The 27696-nt window shown below is 47.8% G+C and overlaps 1 protein-coding gene across 1 annotated transcript in view; it reads right to left on the bottom strand.

The window, feature by feature from the left end:
- The window catches only part of MELTF (melanotransferrin), a 421114-nt gene extending 397707 nt beyond the window's left edge, over positions 1–23407 (bottom strand). Inside the window, exon 1 of the mRNA XM_069618617.1 lies at positions 23170–23407. Coding sequence (XP_069474718.1) covers positions 23170–23218 — 49 coding nt within the window. The 5' untranslated portion in view covers positions 23219–23407. The remainder of the gene's footprint in view (positions 1–23169) is intronic.
- Between the last annotated feature and the right edge of the window lie 4289 nt (positions 23408–27696).

Below are 27696 nucleotides of genomic sequence, written 5' to 3'. Positions count from 1 at the left end.
GATGTGTTGCATGCAACCTAAGGCTGCCAAGGAGTTGGATAAGGTGGTGGCCTCTGTGTCAGAAGGGTTGTCAAACCCAAGACTTAGATCGCCTAGAACTAAGAGTTGCGCAATGGACTTGAGGTTAGACAAAATAAGCTGAATGAGGTCATCCTCCAAGTTAATAATGGGGTCAGGCTGCCGCTAAATGATGTGGATGGTGAGGGTGGCATTGTGCATGCATTTTAGTTTAGCTGAGAGGAATTCATAATTGGGGAGGCAGGTGGAGTTGATGGCGTACAAAGCGAGGGAGTCCTTATAGGTAAGTGCCACACCACTGCCTTTTTTGGGTGTCCTGTCACATCGGAGCATGGCAATCCTGTAGGGACAGCAATGGAAAGAGCTGGACCAGCGGTGGGGTCAACCATGTTTCTGTCAAGGCTAGGATGTACAGATTGTCTTAAGGTCAAGAATTTCATGGGCATGGACAATCAAGGACCTGCTGTTGAGGAGGGCGCAGCATAGAGGTGCTTTCTGAGGCATCCTTGTGGATGGTAGGGCATTAATGGCTTGCATAAGGTTGCATGCCATTGCACCATGAGAAAGTGAAGGTTCTGATGGTGGTACATAGCCAGGGGTGGTGTAGCTTAGTGAGGTTGGCATTGTGGAAATCAGTTTCTGGGGGATTTGCAGCAATTATTAGGGTAGTGAGTTGTGAGGCCAAATGGTCAGTGCGTTCCCCGAGTGATCAAGGGTGGGTTTTAAGCCAACTAAGTATTTCTTGTCTGGCATGGGGTGTGAAGGCCAAGGTGGCATTGTGATGCAGTAATGGCTTGGTGGGTCTGCTATATGCAGGCTGATGCGTGTATGTCTGGGAGACATTTTGTGGAATGGCACAACTGAGTGGTGCTGGATGTAGCGAGCTGGCTGGTCTGGGCTTGTTATGTGAGGATAGCAAGGGGTGTATGTGAGCAGTAAGCGCTTTGTTCAGTGTCTTACAGTGGATCATGGCAAGGGGATTGAGGTGGGTTTAGACAGTGTCAGGTGCGAAGTTGCCTGTGGGCCGTAGCAGGTTGTGAGCAGCGTCTAGGGACAATGCAGGCCCAGGATGGGCACTCGTCTCAAAACGGCTAGTCGCACATGGGGGATTCACAGCCCTCCTACTTAGTGGGTACTCAACATAATATATACAAATGGAAGGATACTAAAGTGCTTCAGCATATAGTCAGAAATATGGATCTTTACCCATTACTCATTTTAAAAAATATATATATTTCACCTTTTATTATACATATCACACACTAAAATTCATGTCAAAAACAATGTAAAAGACAATGTAAAAACCTCACACCCCATAATAATAATACACATGTATACACAAATCATCAATAGTGGAGAAGATCTCAATATCTCAATGACAAATGGTTTACAATCACTTCAATGTGTACATTTGTGGACAATTCTATTGAAAATCATAGCCCGACTTGCACAAGTTTCTGTCCTAATAGCAAAATGAATAGATTGACATTCATCAGGGGCCTAGATAACTTCTTTGTGTTGTTTTTGTCTGTAGAGCGCCATGTGGAAGTGAACTTCCTTGAGCCCTGGTCTTCCTACAGGTTCCTAACGGGATTAAGGCACAATTTTAATATACTCAAAACGTCTTATGATTAGACCTCTAAACAACCCTGCCCCATAGGGTATGAGGTGTAGCTCTAGGTGGAATACCTTCTTGTATAACGTGGACTTGATTTTCCAATCGCACGATGCAACCAACCTCGGAGAGAAAACAGCCTGGGTTGTGGATTCTAGTGGTGTATTACAATACCTGTTCAAAAACCGAAAAACTCTCCAACAATCTATAGGAAAACTTAAGGAAATTTAGACGTCCAAGTCTTACCTTGCAATTAATAGCAATAACCTGGTTCTGGGTCTGGTAATGATGCTGGGCTGAGTGCTGTCATGGTGTTGTATCCCTCAATCTAATATGGAAGGAGACATATACATACTAAGCTCCGGGTATGACTCCTCAACAATAGTCTAAAATGCTTCAAACAACGAAAAACAATATAATAGGTGGACTTACTTTGGAGGGTTCCAAAATAGTGTGCCCCCAGGACTTCCTCAAATTAGGCACTTTGTAAGTCACTATGGCAAAGACTGGAGATCCCTCTGAAAGGGGCACCACTGGATGGCTAGCCACTGCAAAACAGCATCCTAAGCATGACTGATCTATTGGGCAATTACAATGCTCAATTTAAAAAAGGTATGTTGCCAGTAAGCTAGCAGTAAGACTATGGGCCTCATTACACAGTAGGCGGTAGGGATTTAACGTTACTGGTAATGGAATACCGGTAACGTTAAATACCCATGCGGATCACGACCCGGCTCACCGCTATTAGCGGCACCGCTAAGTAGGCTGCCACTAATAGCAGCCAGTCCGCGTGCGCGCGACCCACCATCCCGTAAATAGCGCCATGCCGCCAATAGCACACTGTCACGAGTCAAGCGGCCATGCTAATAGCGGCATGGTAAAGCACCTAAAACTCCTTACCGCCATGGCGCTAATACCGCCATCGCGAACCACCCGGTAAGAGAACTGAGCAGTGTTCCCACCTGCCACAGGTGGACAAAATCAGCACAGGTGGAGGCAATGGAGACTGTGGCAGCTCAAAAGGAGCACACCACACCCCTTCCCACACCCTTTCCCACACCAAGATGGTTCCAATATTGGCAGCATTAGATGGCCTGGAGGACCTCATTGCAGTGCAGCTGCAACAACAACAGGCAGCACAAAGGAGACGCAGGAGGAGGAGGAGGAGGAGGGCAAGACAGGCACAGCAAGCACCACCACGGCACCCAATCATACCACAGAGGCACCCACCAATCCCCAGGATCAGAGCCAGTCCATTTAACCTAACCCCTGACCAGATACACACCCTGTACCGTCTGGACAGGGCTACCATCACCAGCATCGTGGACATGATCCACGACGACATTGTGAGCCTCATAGACATCAGAACTGCCATCCCCCCGCTACTGAAGGTGGTGAGTGTGCTGCACTTTCTGGCCACTGGCACCTACCAGCATACAGTGGGACAGATGCATGGCATCTCACAACCAGTATTCTCCCGCACGCTGAACCAGGTACTCGATGCCCTCCTGAAGCATGCACCTGAACACATATCCATGCCACGGACTGCCCAGGAGATTGCAAACACAAAAGTTGGCTTCTATTCACTGGCAGGCATCCCAAGTTGCATCGGGGCCATCGACTGTACCCATGTGGAATTGGTGGTCCCACATCACAATGAAGTAGTCTACCAAAACAAGAAGCAATTCCACTCTATCAATGTCCAAATGGTATGTGACGGCAACAAGATAATCACACATTGCTGTGCACGATTTCCCGGATCAACCCATGATTCCATGGTCCTGCGGAACTCAACTATCCCACGCTACATGGAGCAACACACCGGACAACGTTTGTGGCTAATTGGTGAGTAGCAGGGCAAGCACATGGCAATGTGACTGGGGGGGTGGAGAGATACGTACTCCAACTGGGTGTGAAGGGGGGGAGAGATACGTACTCCCACTGGGTGTGAAGGGGGGGAGAGATACGTACTCCAACTGGGTGTGAAGGGGGGGGAGATACGTACTCCAACTGGGTGTGAAGGGGGGGAGAGATACGTACTCCAACTGGGTGTGAAGGGGGGGGAACATGCGTACTCCAACTGGGTGTAGCCTGTCGTATGTGGGCAAAATGCACATACAGATGTACGGCAATCTCCATCTGGGAAGGCGGCAACGTACTTGAGATGAACCGACATGCAAGTATAGGCTACACAACACAGATGACATTCCAGGTCTAGTAACATTAAACATCCATCCACATACAAATTGCACAACATTCCACGCCACAAAATACAAAAATTCCACACATGCCATCAAGATTGCATCCTGAATTAGTCCAGCACAACATCAATAATGCAATGTGCCCTATAATGCATGCAAAGGGATCACCACTAGCCATAGCATTTCCCCATGCACCTATTCCACCACTGAAGAGATGCCTCTCTGCATGGCAACATCAATGTTGGAATGGCAGTACACCAGCAGTGTGGAAACAAATCTGCCTGGGCCCAGGGACACCGAAGACCTCGCATCACCCAGGACATGTCAATTACTGTTTGAGGCATCAATGTGGCATGTCTACTTGCAGGGTCAACCTCCCCCTTGCAGGTTGCTGTCACCCAGACCATCTGCATGTATGCTGTCAATTGTGTACTTGAATCACAATGCAATATCAATTTGTGTGATATGAACAGGCCGCTCTTGAGGTGAACAGTAACAGGACCCCGTTCCTTCCCCCACACAGGTGATGCGGGCTATCCCCTGAAGACCTGGCTCCTCACACCTGTACGGAACCCACAAAACAGGCACGAGGAGGAATACAATTGTGCACATACCCGTACCCACATTGTGATCGAGCAGACTTTTGGCCTTTTGAAGTCACGGTTTAGGTGCATTAGCAGGTCTGGCGGTGCTCTCCTGTATGGACATGAGAAGGTGGGCAAGATCACCACAGTATGTGTCATGCTGCACAATATGTGTATCAGACGGAATGTGCCACTGTCCCCTGAGGTTGAAATGGAAGCACCTGATGAGGATGATGATGGTGATGAGGACGGAGGTGAAGGGGATGCAGGTCTTGCAAGAGGGGATGGGCAGGAGGGACGTGCTGTGAGACAGCATCTGATCAACCAAATATTCTGAGGAACATGTTTACGTACTGTCAGATGGATATGGGTATCAATGCACTGGTGTATGTTTGGGAGCACGCAATGGACCCTGTCGCCAATAAAGTACACATACACAATGAAGATGTCCAAGCCTGTGTTTTGATCATAAACCAGTGTATTAAGAAACAGAAAGGTGTAGAAGTGCAAGCAACAAAACATCCCACCACCCTACCCCCCACCCCCCACAACAGACCCATAACACCCTACCTCCCACCCCCACAACATATCCATAACACCCTACCCCTCACCCCCCACAACAGACCCATAACACCCTACCCCCCACCAACAGTCCCTCATGTGTCTGGCATGTTTGCCCTGGCCAATGCACACAGAGGAATCTCCATTGGCACCCTATTTGCCATTGTCTTTGGCAGCATCTTGGGGACGGTCAGTCGTGCTCCTGGTGGTGCGTGTAGAACGCCGGAGGGGGCTTGTCTGTCTCGACCCCGAAGTTGATGATGGGGCAGACTGGGCTGGCTGTGAAAAGTGGCGGTCCATGGTGTCGGCCATGCGAACAAGGACCTCCCTGAGCATCGCTATCTAGTTGCATAGCCTGTCGGTGTTTGCATCCATTCTCTCAGTGGAGTGCCTCACCGTCTCCACAATGTTCTCCCTGAGTCGGGCAGCCTCCTCGACATGCTGGCCAACTAGCACAGTCAGCTCATGTTGTCGCCCCAGGATGGTGGTCAGTTGGGGGGCAGTGCTGGGTGACCGTGCACTGGATGCTGTGCCCTCTGATGCACCCACTGCAGCAGGTGAAGGTAACATGGGGGACATTATTGCTGGGTAGTTGTCCTCAACAGTCATATCAGACCCAGGGGTCTGGGTTGGGGCTGGCTCTGGGATTCTAGGGGGGCTTGGGGTGTGCATCACCATAGGCTCCACTAGGGTGTCCTCCGGATCGGATAGGGGGCAGTGGCGGCTGCCTCACCAGCGGAGCTTGCCGCAGCTGATGGTGGGCCCTCGGTGGCTGGCATTGGTGCAAGTGGGTTCTCCACCGGTGGTGGGGCTGCAGTTTCTGGTGCAGCTACTACTGCCCTGGCAGTGGCACTGTGGCAATGTGTTCTGCTCGTCAGGTGTGGCCTTCCCCCCTTGCCCCTGGATGTTGTTGGGGTGTCCTCCGGCTCCTGTGCCCTTGGCCTCTTGCACGTAGCTGGTGCCTGGGATACATCAGTGGCATCCTCAACATCTGTATGTGAGCCTGTCAGGGACGAGAAGGGGGATGGCATTGGTTGCGTTTCAATATACTTAATGCAGATTACATAAATGATGCAGTTGTGGCCATTGGGACTTAGTAGTTGTGGATGCAGGTGATGTGCCAGTTCAGTGCCTCATCCATGCATGGTTGTGTTTGGAAATTGTCTCTGGTGATGCGTGCATGTGTGTGTGTTTGGGTCTGACACTGACATGGTGAGAGATGGATGCATGTGTGGATGTGTGTCCATGCATGAGAGGAGTCTGTGCTCACATATGGGGGGGACAGTACATTCACATCGCATCCTGTCATGTGTACACTCACCTCCATCTGAAGTGGTACCCACGCCGAACTCCATGCTGCCCACTCCTTCAATGGATTCAATGGCAATCAGGTTGGAACATGTCTCCTCCCATTCCTTCATTCGGATAGGTGAACCATCTCCACCGACACTGGCAATGCGATGGTTTTCAGCCAGGATGCCCCTCACCCGCAGTCCCACCTCTTCCTGCATTCGCGCACAGTGCGCGTGCTGGTTCCCACAGCACTGACTTTGACAGCTACCTCCTCCCAGATGGCTTTTTTTTTCAATAAGGTTGGCCGGCGCATGTCATTAGCAAACACTACCTCGGCATTCTCAGCCAGGGTCTGTGTTAGCATGTTAAGTTCCTCTGGCGTATATTTCTCCTTGCACTGCGTTTCGGAGGTTTTTTTTAGTGCCTTGGGCATGATGCAGGTGTCCCAGATGATTTTGCACTGCTCACAACTCGAAACAGGTCCTGGGGGCAGAGGATGGCAATGGATTGTGTTTTTAAAGATGGCCGCGTGCTCTTTCCCGTTCCTGTGCGATGACGCTATTTCCGGTTCCGCAATTTAACGGTCACCGCTAATAGCGGTGAGTGCTATTTGCATGTAGCTTGAGGGCGGAGGTGCTATCTGCACTTTCGTGGAAGCCGGTAAGGGACTTTTAGGGGACTTTACCGGCATGGCGGTAGGGTAATTAATGGCATGGCGCTATGCTCGTGTCCGCGTACTCGTGATTGTGCGCTATTAGCGCCCTCTTGCGAGGGCAGACACGTTGATAGCGCCATGCCGCTAATTTGCGGTTTTTACCGCACAACGTGTAATGAGGCCCTATACCTGATCAGAGAAGTTCCTGACAGCAGTGTGCCGGTTTTCTGATTCGCAGATGCATTCCCGCAACAAAATGGCCACTATTTACGTGCCGTGGCACGAAGATGTCATCAGCGCCGCCCGCAGCGAGCCGTGAAATGCTGCCGGCAGTATGCTGGATAGATGTGGATAGGCAGCACAAGGCCCAGGGTGGCCATACACTGTGCTGGAGTAACTGAATTCCTACATAGATGTGGGGCCAGCATGAGGCCTAAGGTGACAATAAAAATTGGTGAGGCCATAGCGAGCACAAACCCCTACCTTAGCTCAAGAAGTTTAATGAACCCATGCTCCATATTCCATTGTGCGACGCAATGATGTCATCAGTGCGGCCCGCGATGTGTACTAAACCACTGCTGGCAGTGTGCTGAAGAGATGTGGATGGGCAGCACAAGGCCAAGGGTGGACATGGAAAGAGATACAATAACTAAAATCCCAAATAGAGGTGAGGGGGCAGCACAGGGCCTCGGTTGATAATAAAAATTGGTGTGGCCACAACGGACAACTAGCCCTCTCTTGGTTAAATTGAAATAATGAGACCATATTCCATATAAGGATACATATTCTCTTGATAAGAGTAACCAAAACATATATATATCTTGTTTATTTTTATAAGTTAACTAATTCCTAAATGGATGTGGAGGGGCAGCACGAGGCCTCGGATGGCAATAAAAATGAGTACTCCCATACAGGGCGTGTACCTCTATCATGGCTTAAGCAGACAAATGAGCCCATATTCCCTATACAAATGCATATTCTCTTAACAAGAGGAACTGAAACACACATGTATCTCATACAGTTTTCGACAACCTGGACATTGTGTATACCGCAATATCAACTAATGCAATGTAAAAAAGGTAAATACAAAGTAGTGCAGAGATTTACAATCTAGACCATATTACATCATTATCTCAATATTCAAACCAGAATTGCCAGCGCAGGATCTTTACCTGGTTATATTATGCCATTCCACATTCTCGTTAAGACCTTTGATGTGACTTTTTGTCATAAAGATATGTTTTTGTTCAAGATTAAGTAATTTCCTGTTAACCACCTCTTGCGAGGCACCTTTGCTTTTTTTTAGGATAACCCATTCAAAGTCCAAATGAGTATGTCCTACCTCCATAAAATATTTCACTAATGGAGCTTGTTCAATTCTGTTCTTAATGCAGTTCCTGTGCTTGATCATTCTGGTTTTGCACTTTCTATTTGTCTTACCCATGTAGATGTATAGAAAAGGGCATGTGATTAAATATAAAACATTCTCAGTGTTACAATTGGTAAGGCCACTCAATTCCCAAGCTCGTTTTAAACCCAAATTTACTGACAATGTTTTTTTCGTGGATGAGCACATGACACAATTGCCACACGAGTGATGGTCCATCACTCGGGGGAGCCCCCACAGAGTCCTCTGTTGTTGCCTGTTGTTGCCTATTGTTGATGCTAGCAGTAAACTTTAGATATCTATTCCGTTCATTTAACCGAGTCACAAAGGTATTGGCCTCTTCTTCTGTCACTGACAAAACTACAAACACATTGTCTATATATCTGAGCCAGCATATCAATTTAGCTTTATTGGGATTGTGTACAGAAAAGACAGTGGTTTCCTCAAACATATTGACATAGAGGTTAGCTAGATTAGGGGCCATGGCCACTCCCATAGCCATTCCCTCAACTTGATTGTAAAACTGGCCCATGAATTGAAAAAAGTTTTTTGTGAGTGCCAACTCTGTACACCATCTGATGAAGGAATTAGATATGGGGTTGTTGTCACTTCTCTTGAGCAGGGTTTCCTCTGCCACTTCGTGTGTGGCCTGCTGTGGAATATTGATATACTGCAATTAATGGTGTCTTTAGTATCCTGAACAAAACTCTTAATTCCTGGTATGAAGGGTCTGAGATAATAATCAATAAATTTGGACAACGGTTCAAGTATAGAATTGATACCCGACACTATGGGTCTCCCTGGGAGTTTCTCCAACCTCTTATGAATTTTGGGGAGGATGGAAAATATGGGGACTCTGCCGTCGTCCTTGACCAAATATTCACCCTCGTGTTTACTGATAAGTTTCATCTCGGCTGGCTTCCCTACTTTGATCTTGATCATGGACAGTAATCTCTCACTGGGGTTGCTGTAAATTTGTTGGTAACTATTGCCATCTTACAATAGTCTCCGACATTCTTCTACATAGTCACTCCTATTCATTATAACTATAGCTCTCCCTTTTTCAGCTTGTCGAATAATGAGTTTGTTGTTTGACCCCAGGGCTTTCAGAGTATGTGTTCTTTCTTACTTATATTTGAGTGGTTGGGGATGCCTTTAGAGTCTAGTTGTTCAATTTCTTGCATCACTTTTATTTTTAAAAAAACAGGATTCAGCAGAACAAGAACTACTGGAGGCACATAAAATAGATGCTTTGCGTAGTCCACTCCAATTATCCGATTCACCAAAGCTTGGTTTATTGAAGAAATCCTTTAAATGGACTTTCCCCATAAATGTATGAAACTCTGTTCGAAATGCAAATGGATTGTGGTATTTCAAAACCACAATGTTAAGTTCTTTGTTCAGAGTTAGTTCTTCTAGTTAGGTGAGTGGACGATTAGACAAATTTACTATCAACCCCTGTAGCTGTGGGTCTGCATCCGCTCGGGTTCCCATTCTCAATGGTTGTTTCCTCTTCCTAAAAAAGGTCACTGTTGTCCGTTTCTAGTGGAGAAGTTACCTCTAGGTCCCCTCCCACGTTTGGAAAGATTGTCATTTTCATTGTCATATCCGCTTGGGCCTGGTCTACTATGGTCATCATTGTCACCTGATCCACCCGCATCACTGGAACTATAAGAAGTGTTTCTAAAACGAACACATTGATTGGGTTTCTGGCCTTCACGTGTGTCCCCAAACTTATAGTCCTTGTTAGTATAGGCAAATCCTTTCTCATGTTATAAATCTTTTTTAATTATTTTAACTCTTTCTGTTACCGTTTCCACCTTAAATTCTTGCACCTCCTTGAGATGCTTGTCTAGTCTGCACTTAAATGCCTCTACATCAAACTTATTTCTGATTTATTCCTGTAGTAGATTAAGATGGATTTCAATTTTCTTGACAGTTTCTTGAGCAGTTTCAATAATAAAAATCAACCAGTCGCGGCCATATTTATTTACTCCATTTTAATTTGAAATCATTGTTATCGAGGAACAGTCATGGTTCGTTCCGTACGATTAGGCCTTGTGGTAGAGCCTGATTTTTCAAATATTCAATCATGATCATAGCATGGAGTTCACTTCTTATCAGTTGTTTTCTTATCTGTACTAATTCATCCCATTGATCGTCTTTGTCTGTAACACCAAGATTACGTTCCAATCCTAAAATGGAGGCAGAGGTAAGTAATTTTTGTACATACTCTTCATTGTATGCAAAGCATTTATCTGAACTAGAGGCCATAAAAAACCTTGGATGCATTTTCGACTCTGACCTAACCCTCTCGCGCCAAATCAACGTCTCTAAGTACTGCCATTACCACCTCAAAATTCTTAGAGGCATTTTTCCGTACCTCTCCTTGCCCAACAGACTCAACGCTGTCCAATCTATTGTAATGTCGAAACTGGACTATGCCAACTCCCTCTACCTCGGGGTCCAAGCATACCACCTCATTAAATTACAAAGCGCACAAAACGCTGCAGCCAAAATGCTTCTAGCACTGGGTCCAAGAGACCACACCTCTCCAGCTCTCAGAACTCTCCACTGGCTCCTGGATGGATGAAGGGCGACTTTCAAAACCCTATGCATCTCCCACCGACCAGGGCATAAAACCGGCCCTTTATACCTACAGAACAAGCTTAAACCCTACTACCCACTGCGCACTCTAAGATCAAGCTCTGCCCTCCTTTTAGTGATACCAAACACCAACTCAGTCAGGTTAGGAGGATCCTCATTCTCAGCCTTTGCCCCACTCTATGGAACTCGCTTCCACCCCACATTCGACACACCGAAGACTACCTGTCTTTCCGCAAATTACTGAAAATGTGGCTCTTCCCATAAAGAATCGACGCTTAGAGCAAATGGAATGAATAGTCACAATAAACAGAAATCCAGGGTTGTTTGAATAAAGAGCAAAGGGAGTCGATGGAACGGATAGAATGACTAAAACGGATAGAGTAACTAAAACGGATAGAGTGAGTGAAACGGATAGAGTAAGTGAAACGGATGGAATGGAATGGATGGAACGGATCGAGTAGATGAAACGGATCGAGTAGATGAAACGGATTGAGTGGATGGAACGGATGAGGGGATGGAACGGATGAGGGGATGGAACAGATGAGGGGATGGAACGGATGAGGTGAATGGAATGGATGGAACGGATGGAGTGAATGGAATGGCTGGAACGGATGGAGTGGATAGAACGGGTGAAGTGAATGGAACGGATGAAATGAGTGGAACGGATCGAGTGGATGGAACGGAGCGAGTGGATGGAACAGATAGAGTGCATGGAACAGATGAGGGGATGGAATGGATGAGGGGATGGAGTGGATGAGGGGATAGAACAGATGGAGTGGATGGAACGGATGGAGCGGATGGAACGGATGGAGTGAATGGAACGGATGAAGTGGATGGAGTGGATGGAACGGATTGAACGGATGGAGTAGATGGAACTCATGGAACAGAAGGAACACATGGAAGGATGAAACGGATGGAGTGGATGACACATATGGAGTGGATGGAAATAATGGAATGCAGGGAGCAAATGGAACAGATAGAGTGGATGGAACAGATGGAACGGATGGAGTGGATGGAACGGATGAGTGGATGGAACAGGTGGGGTGGACGGAACGGATGGGGTGGACGGAATGGATGGAGTGGATGGAACGGATGGAGTAGATGAATGGATGGAGTGGATGGAACGGATGGAGTGGATGGAACGGATGGAGTGGATGGAACAGATGGAGTGGATGGAGTGGATTGAACAGATGGAGTGGATGGGACGGACAGAGTGGATAGAACGGATAGAATGCATGGAAAGGATAGAATGCATGGACCTGATGGAACACATGGAACAGACGGAGTGGATGGACCGGATGGAACGGATGGAGAGAATGCCACGGATGGAGTGGATGGAACGGATTGATTGCATGGAATGGATGAAACTAAAGGAGTGGATGGAACGTATGGAGTGGATGGAAATGATGGAATGCATGGAGCAGATGGAACAGACTGAATGGATGGAACAAATAGAGCACATGGAACGTATAGAGTAGATTGAACGGATGGAGTGACAGAACAGATGAGAGGGGTGGTACGGATGTAAAAGATAGAACTGATGGAACGGATGGAACAGATGAGTGGATGGAACGGATGGAGTGGATGGAACAGATGGTGCGGATGGAACAGACGGAATAGATAGAACGGATGGAATGGATATAATAGATGAAAGGAATGTAATAGATAGAACGGATGGAGTGGATGGAACAGATGGAGTGGATGGAACGGATGGAGTGGATGGAAATGATGGAATGCATGGAGCAGATGGAACAGACTGAATAGATGGAACAAATAGAGCAGATGGAACGGATAGAGTAGATTGAATGGATGTAAAAGAGAGAACAGACGAAATGGATGGAACAGATGGAGTTGATGGCACAGACAAGTAGATGGAACAGATGGAATAGATAGAATGGATGAAATGGATGGAACGGATATAATAGATAAAACAAATGTAGAACAGATGAAGTTGATGGAACAGATGGAGTGGATGGAACGTATGTAGTGGATGGAAAGGATGGAGTGGATGGAGCGGATGGAACGAATGGAGTGGATGGACCGAATCGAGTGGATGGACATGATGGACCGGATGAACTGGATGGACCAGATGAAGTGGATGGAACAGATGAGGGGAGGTAATGGACGAGGGATGGAACAGACGAGGGGATGGAACCGATGAGGGGATGGAACCGATGAGGGAATGGAACAGATCCATAGAACGGGTGGAGCGGATGAAACGGGTGGAGCGGATGAAACGGGTGGAGCGGATGGAATGGGTGGAGCGGATGGAGTGCGTGGAACGGATGGAGTGCATGGAACGGATGGAGTGGATGGAACGGATGGAGTGGATGGAACAGATGGAGTGGATGGAGTGGATTGAACAGATGGAGTGGATGGGACGGACAGAGTGGATAGAACGGATAGAATGCATGGAAAGGATAGAATGCATGGACCTGATGGAACACATGGAACAGACGGAGTGGATGGACCGGATGGACCGGATGGAACGGATGGAGAGAATGCCACGGATGGAGTGGATGGAACGGATTGATTGCATGGAATGGATGAAACTAAAGGAGTGGATGGAACGTATGGAGTGGATGGAAATGATGGAATGCATGGAGCAGATGGAACAGACTGAATGGATGGAACAAATAGAGCAGATGGAACGTATAGAGTAGATTGAACGGATGGAGTGACAGAACAGATGAGAGGGGTGGTACGGATGTAAAAGATAGAACTGATGGAACGGATGGAACAGATGAGTGGATGGAACGGATGGAGTGGATGGAACAGATGGTGCGGATGGAACAGACGGAATAGATAGAACGGATGGAATGGATATAATAGATGAAAGGAATGTAATAGATAGAACGGATGGAGTGGATGGAACAGATGGAGTGGATGGAACGGATGGAGTGGATTGAAATGATGGAATGCATGGAGCAGATGGAACAGACTGAATAGATGGAACAAATAGAGCAGATGGAACGGATAGAGTAGATTGAATGGATGTAAAAGAGAGAACAGACGAAATGGATGGAACAGATGGAGTTGATGGTACAGACAAGTAGATGGAACAGATGGAATAGATAGAATGGATGAAATGGATGGAACGGATATAATAGATAAAACAAATGTAGAACAGATGAAGTTGATGGAACAGATGGAGTGGATGGAACGTATGTAGTGGATGGAAAGGATGGAGTGGATGGAGCGGATGGAACGAATGGAGTGGATGGACCGAATCGAGTGGATGGACATGATGGACCGGATGAACTGGATGGACCAGATGAAGTGGATGGAACAGATGAGGGGAGGTAATGGACGAGGGATGGAACAGACGAGGGGATGGAACCGATGAGGGGATGGAACCGATGAGGGAATGGAACAGATCCATAGAACGGGTGGAGCGGATGAAACGGGTGGAGCGGATGAAACGGGTGGAGCGGATGGAATGGGTGGAGCGGATGGAGTGCGTGGAACGGATGGAGTGCATGGAACGGATGGAGTGCATGGAACGGATGGGGTGCATGGATCGGATGGAGTGCACGGATCAGATGGAGTGCATGGAACGGAGGGAGTGCACGGATCGGATGGAGTGCATGGAACGGATGGAGTGGACAGAACGGATGGAGTAGAAGGAACGGATAGAGTGGATGGAATGGATGGAGTGAATTGAACGGACAAAGCGAATGTCTTGGATGGCGTTGTTGGCGTGGATGGTGCGGATGACACAGATGGTGCGGATGTCACAGATGTTATGAATGGTGCATGTGCTGCGGATGCGCGGATGTCACGGATCTGGCAGAAGCTAGGGTTGATACAGACATTGCAAATGGTGCAAATGTTATGGATGTTGCGGATGGTGCGGATACTACCGTTGGTGCAGATGCTAAGGATGGTGCGGATGCTACGGATGGTGCGGACGCTGCGGATGGTGTGGACGCTGTGGATGGTGCGGACGCTACTGATGGTGCAGTGACTATGGATGGTGCGGTGACTATGGATGGTGCGGACGCTGCGGATGGTGTGGACGCTGCAGATGGTGCGGACACTGCGGATGGTGCAGATGGAGTGGATGGAACGGATGGAGTAAATGAAACGTATGGAGTGGATGGAAATGATGGAAGGCATAGAGCAGTTGGAACAGACTGAGTGGATGGAACAGATAGAGTGGATGGGACAGATGGAATGGATGGAACAGATGGAACGGACGGAGTGGATGAAAGAGATGGAACAAACAGAGCGGATGGAACAGACGGAGTATTTGGAACCGACGGAGTAGGTGGAAAGGATGGAACGGATGGAACGCATGGAACGAATAGATTAGATCGATCGAATGGAACACATGGAACGGATGAAACGCATGGAACGGATGGACTTGATGGACCGAATCGAAGTGGATGGACCGAATTGAGTGGATGGACCGGATAAAGTGGATGGACCAGATGAAGTGGATGGTACAGGTGAGGGGAGGGAACGGACGAGAGGATGGAACAGACGAGGGGATGGAACAGATCCATTAAACGGGTGGAGCGGATGAAACGGGTGGAGAGGATGGAATGGGTGGAGCGGATGGAGTGCATGGAACTGATGGAGTGCATGGAATAGATGGAGTACATGGAACTGATGGAGTGCATGGATCGGAAGGAGTGCACGGATTAGATGGAGTGCTTGAACGGATGGAGTGCACGGATTGGATGGAGTGCACGGATCGGATGGAGTGCATGAAACGGATGGAGTGCACAGATCGGATGGATTGCATGGAACGGATGGAGTGCATGGAACAGACGGAGTGGACAGAACGGATGGAGTAGAAGGAACGGATAGAGTGGATGCAAGCGAATGTCTTGGATGGTATGGATGGTGCGGATGACACAGATGGCACGGATGTCACATATGTTATGAATGGTGCATATGGCGCAGATGTCACGGATCTGGCAGAAGCTAGGGTTGATACAGATGTTGCAAATGGTGCGAATGTTATGGATGTTGTGGATGGTGCGGATACTACGAATGGTGTGGTACTACGGTTAGTGCAGATGCTACGGATGGTGCGGACGCTGCTGATGGTGCAGTGACTACGGATGGTGCGGTGACTACGGATGGTGCGGACACTGTGGATGGTGTGGATGGTGCGGATGCTACGGATGTTGCGGATGCTGCAGACGATGCAAATGCTGCGTGCAGTAGGGATGCTGCAGCAGACGGTACATATCTGTATCTCCTATATATGCTATATACCTGTATCCCCATGTTTATCTGTATCCCATGTTTACCCCTATCCATCCTGTCGCTTCATATATGTATGCCGCTATGTACGCCCCCACTGTCCTTCTCACGTGCCTGATCTCAGGCGGTTTACTGACAACCACCATATCACACTAATAGGCTTACTCTCTCCTATACACGATCATTCAACTAAAACACAGCTATACCATGATAAATTCGGCCTAGCCCACGAAGACTTCATCAGACTTCGCCATGACTACCTCCAATACCGGTACCGAGTCCGCCCTCGTTCAATGGGGACTTACCAGTCTATTCCGACCTTTGCGGGACCGGTAAGTCCCCATTGAAAAAGCCATTCCACATTCCCATTTGAGCCCCCATAGGGCTCAATGGGAAGGCGCTAATAACGGCGTTAAGGAAGGGACCCGCTAAGGGAACTCGGAATAGGGCGCAAAGGGATTACCGGCACCAGTGTCCTTACCGGTGCCCGGTATCCCTTTGCGCCCAACTCGTAATGAGGCCCAATGTAAAAAACTCACACTCCACAATAATAAAAATATGTATACACAAATCATCAATAGTGGAGAAGATCTCAATATCTCAATGACAAATGGTTTACAATCAATTTTATGTGTACATTTGTGGACAATTCCATTGAAAATCAAAGCCTGACTTGCACAAGTTTCTGTCCTAACAGCAACATTAATAGATGGACATTTATCAGGGGCATAGATAACTTCTTGTGTGTTTTGTATGTAGAGCAGTGTGTGGAATTGAACTTCCTGGGGTTCTGGTGTTCTTATAGGTTCCTAATGGGATGAAGGCACAATTTATATATACTCAAAAAGTCTTATGATTAGACCTCTAAACAACCCTGCCCCCTAGGGTATGAGGTATAGCCCTATGTGGAATACCTACTTGTAAAGCTTGCCTTGATTTTTCAATCGCTTGATGCAACTAATAAGTGTTGCTGAAACTGACTTCCTTAGTGGGGAATGTCAGTCTTCCACCCGCTTACCAAGGAGAGAAAACAACTTGGATTGGGCGCCAGCGGACTTCGGCAAGGAGGAAGTTGTCCTAATGATTGGTGGTAACGTGTCAGCAGCTGGCGGGCCACGGGTGATGCCGGAGCTCTCCATGTGCATAGCTTAAGTAGCGCCGGGAGAAAAAGAGTTGCCGGCAGGGGAATGCCAGTGGCAGCATTTTTGTAGGCAAGTGACAAGGCTTGTGGGCAACATAGTGATGAAGCAGGCTATTTTACGTGCCGTGGTTGGTGCACAGTCGAGGCATGCTCGGTTAGAGTGGCAGTAGGCGAGCCCTGGTAGGAGAGGGGGAGGAAAGGCATGGTTAGGACAGCAGATGAATTGGAGATACGGGCAGTAGCATACAATGGTGTACAAGCCTGAGTACATATCGGGGAGGGTGCTAGAGGCTCATCTGTGCTTGTAGCTGGTACGGGGAGGCGGTGTGATGTAAGAAGATGGCAGTAGTCCGTGGCATTGTCGCTTCATCGGCTGAGAAGGCAGAGAGAGCTACCAGAGACCCTCACTTCGGGCCTTCACTAAGGGCCGGCTGGGCCTCTTGGCTGGGATCTAAGGCCACAGATGTAACAGACCTCTTCCAATCAGCATCTTCAGTCGGCAAGGCAGGCTGGGAGCCTAGTGGGCCTGGCATCGTGGCCACGGGCCATCTTAACAAGATGCTGGGGCTCCATTACAACAGGTAGACTGTTGCAAAGTTCGTTTTTCGGCATCCTTGGTGTGCCGGTCCCTGGATGGTGAACGGGACCGGCAGAGACAGCTACCAGTGGCCTTGACTTTGGGCCTTTACTGGGGGCTGGCTGCGCCGCCTCCCGGCTGGGAGGTAAGGCCAGATGTAATGGGCCTTCTCCAATCAGCTTCTTCGGTCGGCAAGACAGGCTGGGAGCCTAGTGGGCCTGGCATCACAGTGGCAGCCATCTTAACAAGATGCTGGGGATCCATTACAATAGGTAGGCTGTTGCAAAGTTCGTTTCTCTGCATCCTTGGTGTGCCGGTCCCTGGATGGTGAACAGGACCTTCACTGGATACAATTTACACAACTACAGTGATAGCCTTTTTGTGCGCTCTTTACTTTTTTTTCCTCTATTGAAACATTTGTGTGCAGTAATCCGGTATATTTTTTAGGGTGGTTCAGGGTGTGCAAAAAACATAACTATGGCAACAAGTGAATAAAAGAAACAGGGTGCAGTGAGTAAGTTTCCATACAGAGACCTGGCCAAATCTATAGGAGCAAAATACGAATATCATTGGAGGACACCTCTCAACGACCCCAAATTTAGATAAATACTTTGCAAAAAGTAAAAGCTAGGATTTCTTCCAGAAAGCAATGGTGTCACCAGACTAGAGTAAAAAAAAAAACAAAAAAACATTCCACTGAGACCTATGATGCTCGCTGGGGCAGAAGCACAAACATGTTACTAGTGGTAACTCTGATATACTGTTGACTTAACAATGGAGAGAGAGTGATTCAAAAAGAAGTTACCAGAAGGAGCTCGGAATTACTCCTGGAAAGAGAAGAGTAAGTCAGGAGTAAATCAGACTTGCGTCTAGTGACAGACTATCAGATTAAAAGAAAAGTTAGCTGGCGCAACTCTGATTTACTGATAATGATAATGTATATAGCGTTTACGCCTAAGCGCTGTAGATAGAACATATTTACATACATGAGTCATCCCAGCCGAAGTTGGTACTCATTTATCGACTTCGGAAGGATTAAAGGCGGAGTTGGCTTTCCAGGATTTTAACCTGCAGATCACGCATGGATCGCAGCAGCGTAAACTCAACCCACTGAGCTATGTTATCTGCTATTTACTCCTGAATGAGAAGAATTTACTCCTAGAATTAAAAACGATCAGATTACTGACTAAATTACCAGGAGTGACTGACTACTGGAAAAAGAAGAGTAAGTCGGGAGTAAATCCGAGTCACTCTCTTTGTGAATGCAATGGTCTCTCTCACGGTGTAACCCAGAATTACAAAATGCTCTGTGATATGCACCAGTGCCTCATTTTCATAGCCTCCTTTATCACTGCGGATGTCGCAACACTCATGAAACGCAAAGGAATGGTTTATGTGAACCCTAGGGGTTAATTTTATAAAGTGCAAAATCAGAACTGTAGTAGTCTCAGGGCAGCAGCCTAGGAGGCCTTTATGACGTCATCTAATAAAAACTGTGAACATTTGTTAGGGAGAATTGTCTTAACCACTGGTGAAGCCCTGCTGCAGATCCTCACCACTTTTCTCCAACGACTTGAGAAGATCTTCCTCTGCAAGAGTCTTCTTCCCTTGAGCTGGTGGGGCCAACCAGTTTGCCAATCACCTTTCAGGACCTGCCTTGGTCGAATCGCCAGTGCCCTGCACTTGAAGATTGGATAGCCAGGCACCCGTCCACCACAACCGCGATTTAAAGGAGCGTACCTTTTATTCGTTTTGGCAGCACCGCGGCTGGTTTCATCCCTGGGCAGTGCAGTAACTCGAACCTTCCTCTACGACGAGTGTCTCTCTTCCTCTGCTGGATCTACCGAACTGCAGGAACTGCTAGGAACTACCGCCGCCGCAGGAGCCTCTTCCACTTTTAAGGTATATTGTTCCGCCAGATCTCCCGTTTCGTTGGGTACTGCTAAAGGTGTTTTAAATCCTTTACTTACCTACTGGGTTGGCCGCCCCTATCATCTAACATTGTCTTTCACCTTCTGCAACCGCCTTTTCGAATCGTTAAACAAAGACTTGACTGCAGCTACTAGAACATTTTGCTCCTGGGCACATTGCCCTGCACCACTGACTCTGGCACAGGCCTATTGACTCTGGCTAAATCTGTTACAACTGCCTTCTCTAGAGTGCTTCTCACCTAGAAATGTATTGGTGCACCTAACTCTTATAACCACCTTTTCCTTCCCTCTTTTTAAATTTGTGAAGTGCCATTTTGCTCGGTTTTCACCTCAGTATTGCATATACTAAAGTACTGCCTTGCCTAACTTGTTCACAATCTTATTGGGAAGTGTTGCTGGTGTGTTAAAGAGTATAAACCTGTATAACTTGTCCTTTCCCCTCCCTTTTGAGAAATTGTTAGAGTGCCATTTCTGCTTAGTTTACACTGTGCCGTTTTGCTCAGTTTTCACTCTTTCTCAAACTTGTCTACAATTTAAATAGGGAGTTGTGTATACTTTTCTTGACTGATTTAACTTGCTTTTATAATAGTGATTTGTGTGTGAACATCAGAGTGTGTAAAAGAAAATGTATATTTTTTTTGTTATACAAAGCTTTGGTCAGTGTTTCCTTGTTCCATAGTATTGTAGTCCTAATGTGTAAACCCTGAATACTGCTCATCTCCCTCTTGAGATAAGTCTGACTGCTTAGCCACAGCTACCAACTAAATCTTTGTGGTACAGACTGATACCAAAGGGGATTTATTGCATATAGCTGTAGTCTTAACCTTCTGTAGTTCTCCCTAATGGAACTGCACAGGATTCTGCCTAACAACGTTTACAGAAGTTGCAAGAGTTTTTCTTTTCTTTAGCTGAATTGTCAAACCAAAGGTTGTCTTTTCCACTGACCTTTAGTGTCCCACGTTGCACTCTGCATCATTTCCAGCAATAAACAGGCCAATAAATGGATAACCGTGTCAAGTTGCTTGCACTTGTGGTTTTTTTTTAGTTACACCTTCTGGTTAATCTTTAATATTTTGGTTCGTAAATGTTTAATAGAGTTAAGCCATTAGGCGCTGGAAGACGTGGATTTCTGTGGAATGTGTCGTTCAGGGCACAGCAGGTATGGGTGCCCTGCACCTGAGGCGGATTTAACAATCAGACAAGGGACAAATGCCCACGGCCCCCCTCCTCTGCCTTTCTCACCTCAAAGTCAAACTGCACTGGCTGCAGGAGTACCAGACTCAGTAAGCACCCATTTACAACAGGAGGGGCTTAGTGATGGTACAATACATGGAACACGTATCCTAAAGTTCATTACTGTCCCTCTTCCGATAACCATTAACCCCCCTGCCACGAAGCTCCGCCTACCAAGGGGCCTCTGTCAGTCTTGACCAGAGGCCCTTTGCCTTAAATCTGCCACTGCCCTGCACACGATTGTCCCGCACCAGTCTGATACCTGAAACATTAGGAATGCGACACTCACGTCCTAACGGACTTCTAAACATGTTATAACATCCCCAAAAGGCTGCCCACATTCTGGAAAATAGACTAAACAAAGGGGCTTCATATCACATGTCAACCAACACAACAGACACTGCAAATTATACACAAGCCAACGGGGGTCTCCCAAAACAAATGAAAAATAACGAAAAAGCCAACCTAGACCCACCGTTAGCAAACACGTAGCACCATATCCCACGCAATGCAAAGGTGTTTTGTGTAGTGCGCAGCCGCCATTGTGATGTGGCTTCCATGAAGTGGGGTTGCTGCACAGCTTGGCTATACAGTAGAGCAGAGCCTGGTGTCTGGGTCCACCTTGAGGGTAGAGTCCAGGGCTCAAGTCGAGGGTACACGCGGGTGGACGGAGTCCACCCACTCTATTGAGAGGGTGGATTTAGCCCCCCCCCCAGCTAAAATGAGAAACATTGAATGTCTTCCTTGAATTTATGAATTAAAGCTGACTTGAGAATCGAACCACAATCGTCAGGTGTGCAGGCCGGGACACACAACTGCACTATATAACCCGATGAAGAAAAACAACTAAAGGTGAAATGTCCCGTTTCGGTACTGCATGATCCAGGGGAGAAAAAAAACATGTGTAAAACCATGCACACCTTCTAACGTTTTCAAAAACACTATTAGAAGAAAATATCCTCTCTTGGTTTTGTGTGTGTGTTGATTTTATAAGGGGAAAATGCCGTTCGTCCAGTGCAATATGGGTGGTTATGCAAAGCCAATTTAAGGAAATGTGCATATTTCACCTTGATATGCTAATTTCTGGCAACGTCACATCGCATTGCGCTTTGTTGATGAGTGCCCCCACGTTTATTTTTAGGACTTGATCTCCTTGATGCAGACTGCATGCAAAGTGGGTCGGAGGGAATCGGCGAGGTTGTCACTGCAGTAAACTCTCGCGGAGGTAGGTACTGGGGCGAGTAGTGCGTGCTGGGGCAGGGGCTTCGATTGTGTCTTGCTGCTGTCACCGTTCCCATGAGCTCAATGTATGCGAGCAGCAGATGCTGGCCTAGGGACAGGTGTGAGGGTCGGGCCTACCTAGATGTAGATGCATCTATGGGTTGTGCGCGTGGAATGGGCGCACACAGCGCCGCGTAAGGCAACCAGCACAACAGCGAGCGCCTCGGGCAAGGCGCCCTGAAAGCCATTAAACGCAAGATATCCTGCAACACTTCGAAATGACATCACAGAATACATGCTCTCCAGAGGCCCTAAACGGAACAGACACGCCAACAGGGTCTACGCACCATACACACTCCCGCGCTGTCCCTCCCCCCCGACCCGCACCCCCGTTGCAATCTCTGCCGTGCACCTCAGTAGTCCTTCCCTCTGAACGCCTCTGCTCCTTTGAAGCCGCTTTCGGAACACTTTTAAAGCAATGAAAGGGCTGCAGTCATCATGCTTCCTTGGCGAGCGCCCCGCCACCAGCCTCTTTCCAACTCCCGTCTTTGGCTTTCGTCCCCACGTATTCCCTTCGCTGCTCCTTGGCAGCGCTTCGAAGCAGCGCCGGGCGCTGCAGGCTCTACTACAAGCAGCGGGCACGGTCATATGGAGGAAAATGATCACGACTATGAAATTACTCCTGATCCATCGGGCACATGACTACCGATAACGACTAACTGGAAACATCGTTGAAACTATATTTTGATTTTCTTAAAAAATGCGTGAAAGTTCCCCGATGCTGCACCAACATCAACATCCAAATTGCAGCTGCCCTTACCGGTGTTCGATATAAACACAGATGACGCTAATCAAAGACGGATACGAGAAAGTGTAAAGTAAAGTTTGTTAAGGCTGCCAAAAAAGAGGGAGCGCTTCCATCACTTACCGGGGTGCAAAGAGACGAGGAGCGTTAACAGAGCCACAGAGCGCGCCATGGCGAGTGCCGCCTGGAGTGCACCTGTGCGGCTGCCACGCGCTCAGGACTGAAGGCTGGACTCTGGCCTCCAGAGGCTTCTATTGGGCGGCTCGCCTTCCTCACAGCCACCTGCCGGCCTGCGCGTGCTCCAATAACCTGGCCTCACAAAGGAAAGAGCAGCCAGCGCGTTATAAACCCCGAGTTTACTGTGACCCCGGCGCTGTACTGCGCGCTTTGCACACGGCCCTCGAGATGAAAATCACACAACTAGCCTCTATATCGAGGAGGACTGGCCCAAGGGGTCAGCTATAGCAAAACGTTGGCTGGTGGAGCAAGACTATGCCTTCAAACAGGGGGAGGGCACCCCCTGAGACATGTGGAGTCGGGGCAAACATTAACCCCCTTCCCTGGTTCCCAAATGCAGCTTAATCCAGGTTATAATGCAAAACTCTCTTGTTGCTTAGTGGGCACCAACAGCAATCCACTGAGTACAATGGAAGTTTCTGCAGTTAAAGAGGATTTGAAGAGGATGTAAATGTTTGGGAAAATCCAGTAGCAATCCACTTTCAATCCAGATTTTTTTGGTAGGGAAGTTACAGGTTCAAGTCCACTTTTCAAATTGATAGGCTGAACTGTGTGTCAGAAGGAAGTAGATAAGATTTTACTGTTATAAGAATATTCTTTTTATTTCCATTAGGACTGGCCCAGAGAGAGTGACCTGTGCCCTTTGTTTATCCCAATGGCACTGCTAGTTCCCACATGCATCTTCATCCACTGCACCTCTGGCCACCATATGAAAATGCAACAAGCTGTGCTTCACAAGGGGGCCTCACTGGCTTAGAAGCCAGAGCATGGGATCACCAACAGCAAAGCTGCACCTCTGGCCACCATATCTAAATGCAAAAAGCTGTGCTTCACAAGGGGGCCTCACTGGCTTAGAAGCCAGAGCATGGGATCACCAACAGCAAAGCTGCACCACTGGCCACCATATCTAAATGCAAAAAGCTGTGCTTCACAAGGGGGCCTCACTGGCTTAGAAGCCAGAGCATGGGATCACCAACAGCAAAGCTGCACCTCTGGCCACCATATCTAAATGCAAAAAGCTGTGCTTCACAAGGGGGCCTCACTGGCTTAGAAGCCAGAGCATGAGATCACCAACAGCAAAGCTGCACCTCTGGCCACCATATCTAAATGCAACAAGCTGTGCTTCACAAGGGGGCCTCACTGGCTTAGAAGCCAGAGCATGGGATCACCAACAGCAAAGCTGCACCTCTGGCCACCATATCTAAATGCAACAAGCTGTGCTTCACAAGGGGGCCTCACTGGCTTAGAAGCCAGAGCATGGGATCACCAACAGCAAAGCTGCACCTCTGGCCACCATATGAAAATGCAACAAGCTGTGCTTCACAAGGGGGCCTCACTGGCTTAGAAGCCAGAGCATGGGATCACCAACAGCAAAGCTGCACCTCTGGCCACCATATCTAAATGCAAAAAGCTGTGCTTCACAAGGGGGCCTCACTGGCTTAGAAGCCAGAGCATGAGATGACCAACAGCAAAGCTGCAGCTTCAAATCCCCTCAATGGCGTGGCAATGCTCAAACTGGCAAGTGGAGCTGAGCACTGGAAGGCAATAGGCCACATTTCTAAATGCTAATGGCTTTTCACAATTATGAAAATATCATTTTGCCTTTATTTCCTTTTACAAATGGCCCAGAGAGAGAATAGCACCCTTATTTAATCCAACTGGCATTGCTAGTTCCCAGATACATCTTCATCCATTACACCTTTGGACGAAATGTCATAATGCAGAAAGCTAGGCTTTCTGAAGAGGAAGCGGATGTCGCAGAGTTTAGAACATGGGTTCACCAATTGCAAAGCTACTGCTTGAAGTCCCCTCAATAGCATGAGAGTAATCAAACTGCTCAATTGAGCTATGCATTTAGAGAAAATAGGACCACTCCCTCGTACGTCTGGTTACTGCACCTGCACCATCCAAATGTCACATGGCCTAATAGGACCGGTATTGTTTATCTTTCTCCCTTGTCCTGCCCCCTCTTTTTTGTCTTGTGGCACCTAGAAACACCATTTGTTGTATAGGTGCCTTAAAAATATACAATAAATAAAATAATTAAATAGGTAACATTATGCATTTTTTACTGTTATAAAAATATTGTTTTATTTTTATTTCCATTACAAATGGCTCAGAGAGAAAGATGATAGCACCCTTGTTTCTCCCAACTGGCATTGCAAGTTCCCAGATGCACCTCCATCCATTATACCTTTGGTCGTCATGTCATAATGCAGAAAGCAATGCTTTCTGATGGTGACTCAGTGACACTGTGGTTAGAGCACAGGTTTACCAATGTTAATGTTCAAGGTTTTTGGACCGTGCACAGTTGCCACTTGTGTGGTCCCTCAGCACTCAGGCTGTTCTGTCAAGATAAGAGGGGGATGGGAGGTTAGGGGGAGGAGCGGGAACAGACCAAGGGAGCTGTGATGTGATGTTGGCAGCTTCAGTTCGGGAACATTGTTCGCTGAGCCTGGGTGCGAGATTCGGGAGGGGACCATCATGTGGTGTTGCGCAAGATTGTGTGTTCTGTGTTGTGGTCGCGGTGTGGTGAAGTATGTGCGGTTTGCTGCGCTACAGATGTCTGGTTGTCTTAGTGCAGGATGTGAGAGGTGAATGTGGAACATTGAGTATTAATACAGTTCGTTAGTGGCAGTCGTGACCTTATTCCTATTTTCCACTATTTAGTTGTACCATTACCTCCCTCCATTTCCCTTACTTTATTTAGTAACAGTTGGCGTCTCCTGGGCCGATGGGTCTCCTTGTTTCAGTGATATTCCGTGGGTTGTCTGAACTCCAAGTCTGATTCCTATTTCTGGCCAGGTGACGGGTTCCCTGTCCTGAGGTGATAGGCAGGGGTCGGCGCATCCTTAGCTGGATTCCCATATGGAGCGTCAGTTATCAAGTTGGGGTGGCTTAGGTGCTTAAGTCAATGGCTCTCGTTCGTGGAATGCCTGGTGGGGGTTCCCCGTTCCCCGATTCCCTCCTTGGGTTTCCCTCAGCCTTCTTCCTGGGTCAGTCATTTAAGGCTTCTCCGCTTCTCAAGTTCCCAAGTGGTACCTGTTTGGGGTGTGGGAGAGCCCTGTCATTGTTGGCTTGTCCCCTTTTCCTGTTCCTAAGTGGGGCCTTTTTGGAAGGGGATGAGATGGGGTGTGGGGTTTCAGTTTCCGTCCTCTCTCTCCGATCCTATCCCCCAATTCTGGTTTCCGGGTTACTTTACCTTTTACCGTGTTGGTTGGTGACAAGGTGTGTGGGCACTATTGAGTCGGTTTCATTGTGTTTGGAGGTGAAAAGCCAGGTTTTAAGAAGTTTACTGAATTTTGTATGGTCCTCCATATTTTGTATTTCCCTGGGAAGGGAATTCCATAGATTCACGGCTAAGCAGGAAAATGCTGATCCACCCAGTCTTTTCTTTGTGTACCTTTTGTGTACTAGGCAGATGCGGTTGCAGGACCTCAGGACTCTGGTTGGTTTGTAGACAGAGAATTTCTTTTGGATTAAGTCAGCTTCTTGGCAGTGTACCGCTCTGTGCGTTATGCACAAAGTTTTGAAAGAGATTCTTTTTTTGACTGGGAGCCAATGTGGCATCCCGATGGCTGGCATGATGCAGTCTCTCCTGTTTAGTTTGGGGAGAAGTCTGCCTGCTGCGTTTTTTATTGATTGCAGTTTCCTCAATAGGTATTTTGTCATTCAGAGGTATGTGATGTTGGCATAGTCGATCCTGGACATGATGAGGGATAAAGCCGCAGTGTTGTGTGACCCAGGTACACAGAAGACGCTGCCTGACGACATGTAGCACGCAACAGAACTTTCCACGCTCCTGAGTCTTTAAGAACCGAGGATCGGACCCTCTGTGGCAAAGTCCTCCCAGGAAAAGGTCGCAGTGTTGTGCAATGCATGTACGCAGAAGACGCTGACCAACGACGCGTAGCACGCAATGCACCTCTCCACCTTCTCTTACTGCTATTCTATTGACTATCTCACTAAATCTGGTAGGAAGAAGCTCAAAAGGGACATCCTGGTCTCCAGACCCAGGCCTCCCTATCGCTGATACCTACACCAGTGATTCCTCCAGACAGATCCTGTCGTTCGTTCCCTGTCCAGGCCTATGGACCCTCCATATGGTCTCTGTTCTCTCTCCTTTTTCCTCCTCTCCCATTAATGGTGGCACCCGGTGGGAGGCTCTCCTGGCTTCCTTCTACTCTCCCAAGACCATCATTAATGTCTACTTAAATGGCATTGTCTTGGTCCAGGGCCCTCAAGCCAATCTCCCCCTTTTCAATAGACTCTTTCTGCGTCTTATCAACTTCCTTCCTTCTCCTGCTACTCCTACCTACCACTCTCTTTGGCTTCTCTGGCACACTCCTCCGCTTCTCTGGCTGGTCTGTCGCCTCCTTCCTCTCGCACCTCTCTCGCACCCTCTGCAGCCTC

This window comes from Ambystoma mexicanum, chromosome 10, assembly GCF_040938575.1.
Source record: "Ambystoma mexicanum isolate Mex_15411 chromosome 10, UKY_AmexF1_1, whole genome shotgun sequence".
Taxonomy (NCBI): domain Eukaryota; kingdom Metazoa; phylum Chordata; class Amphibia; order Caudata; family Ambystomatidae; genus Ambystoma; species Ambystoma mexicanum.
The sequence above is the reverse complement of the archived record's forward strand: the minus strand, read 5'-3'. Positions and strand labels throughout refer to the sequence as shown.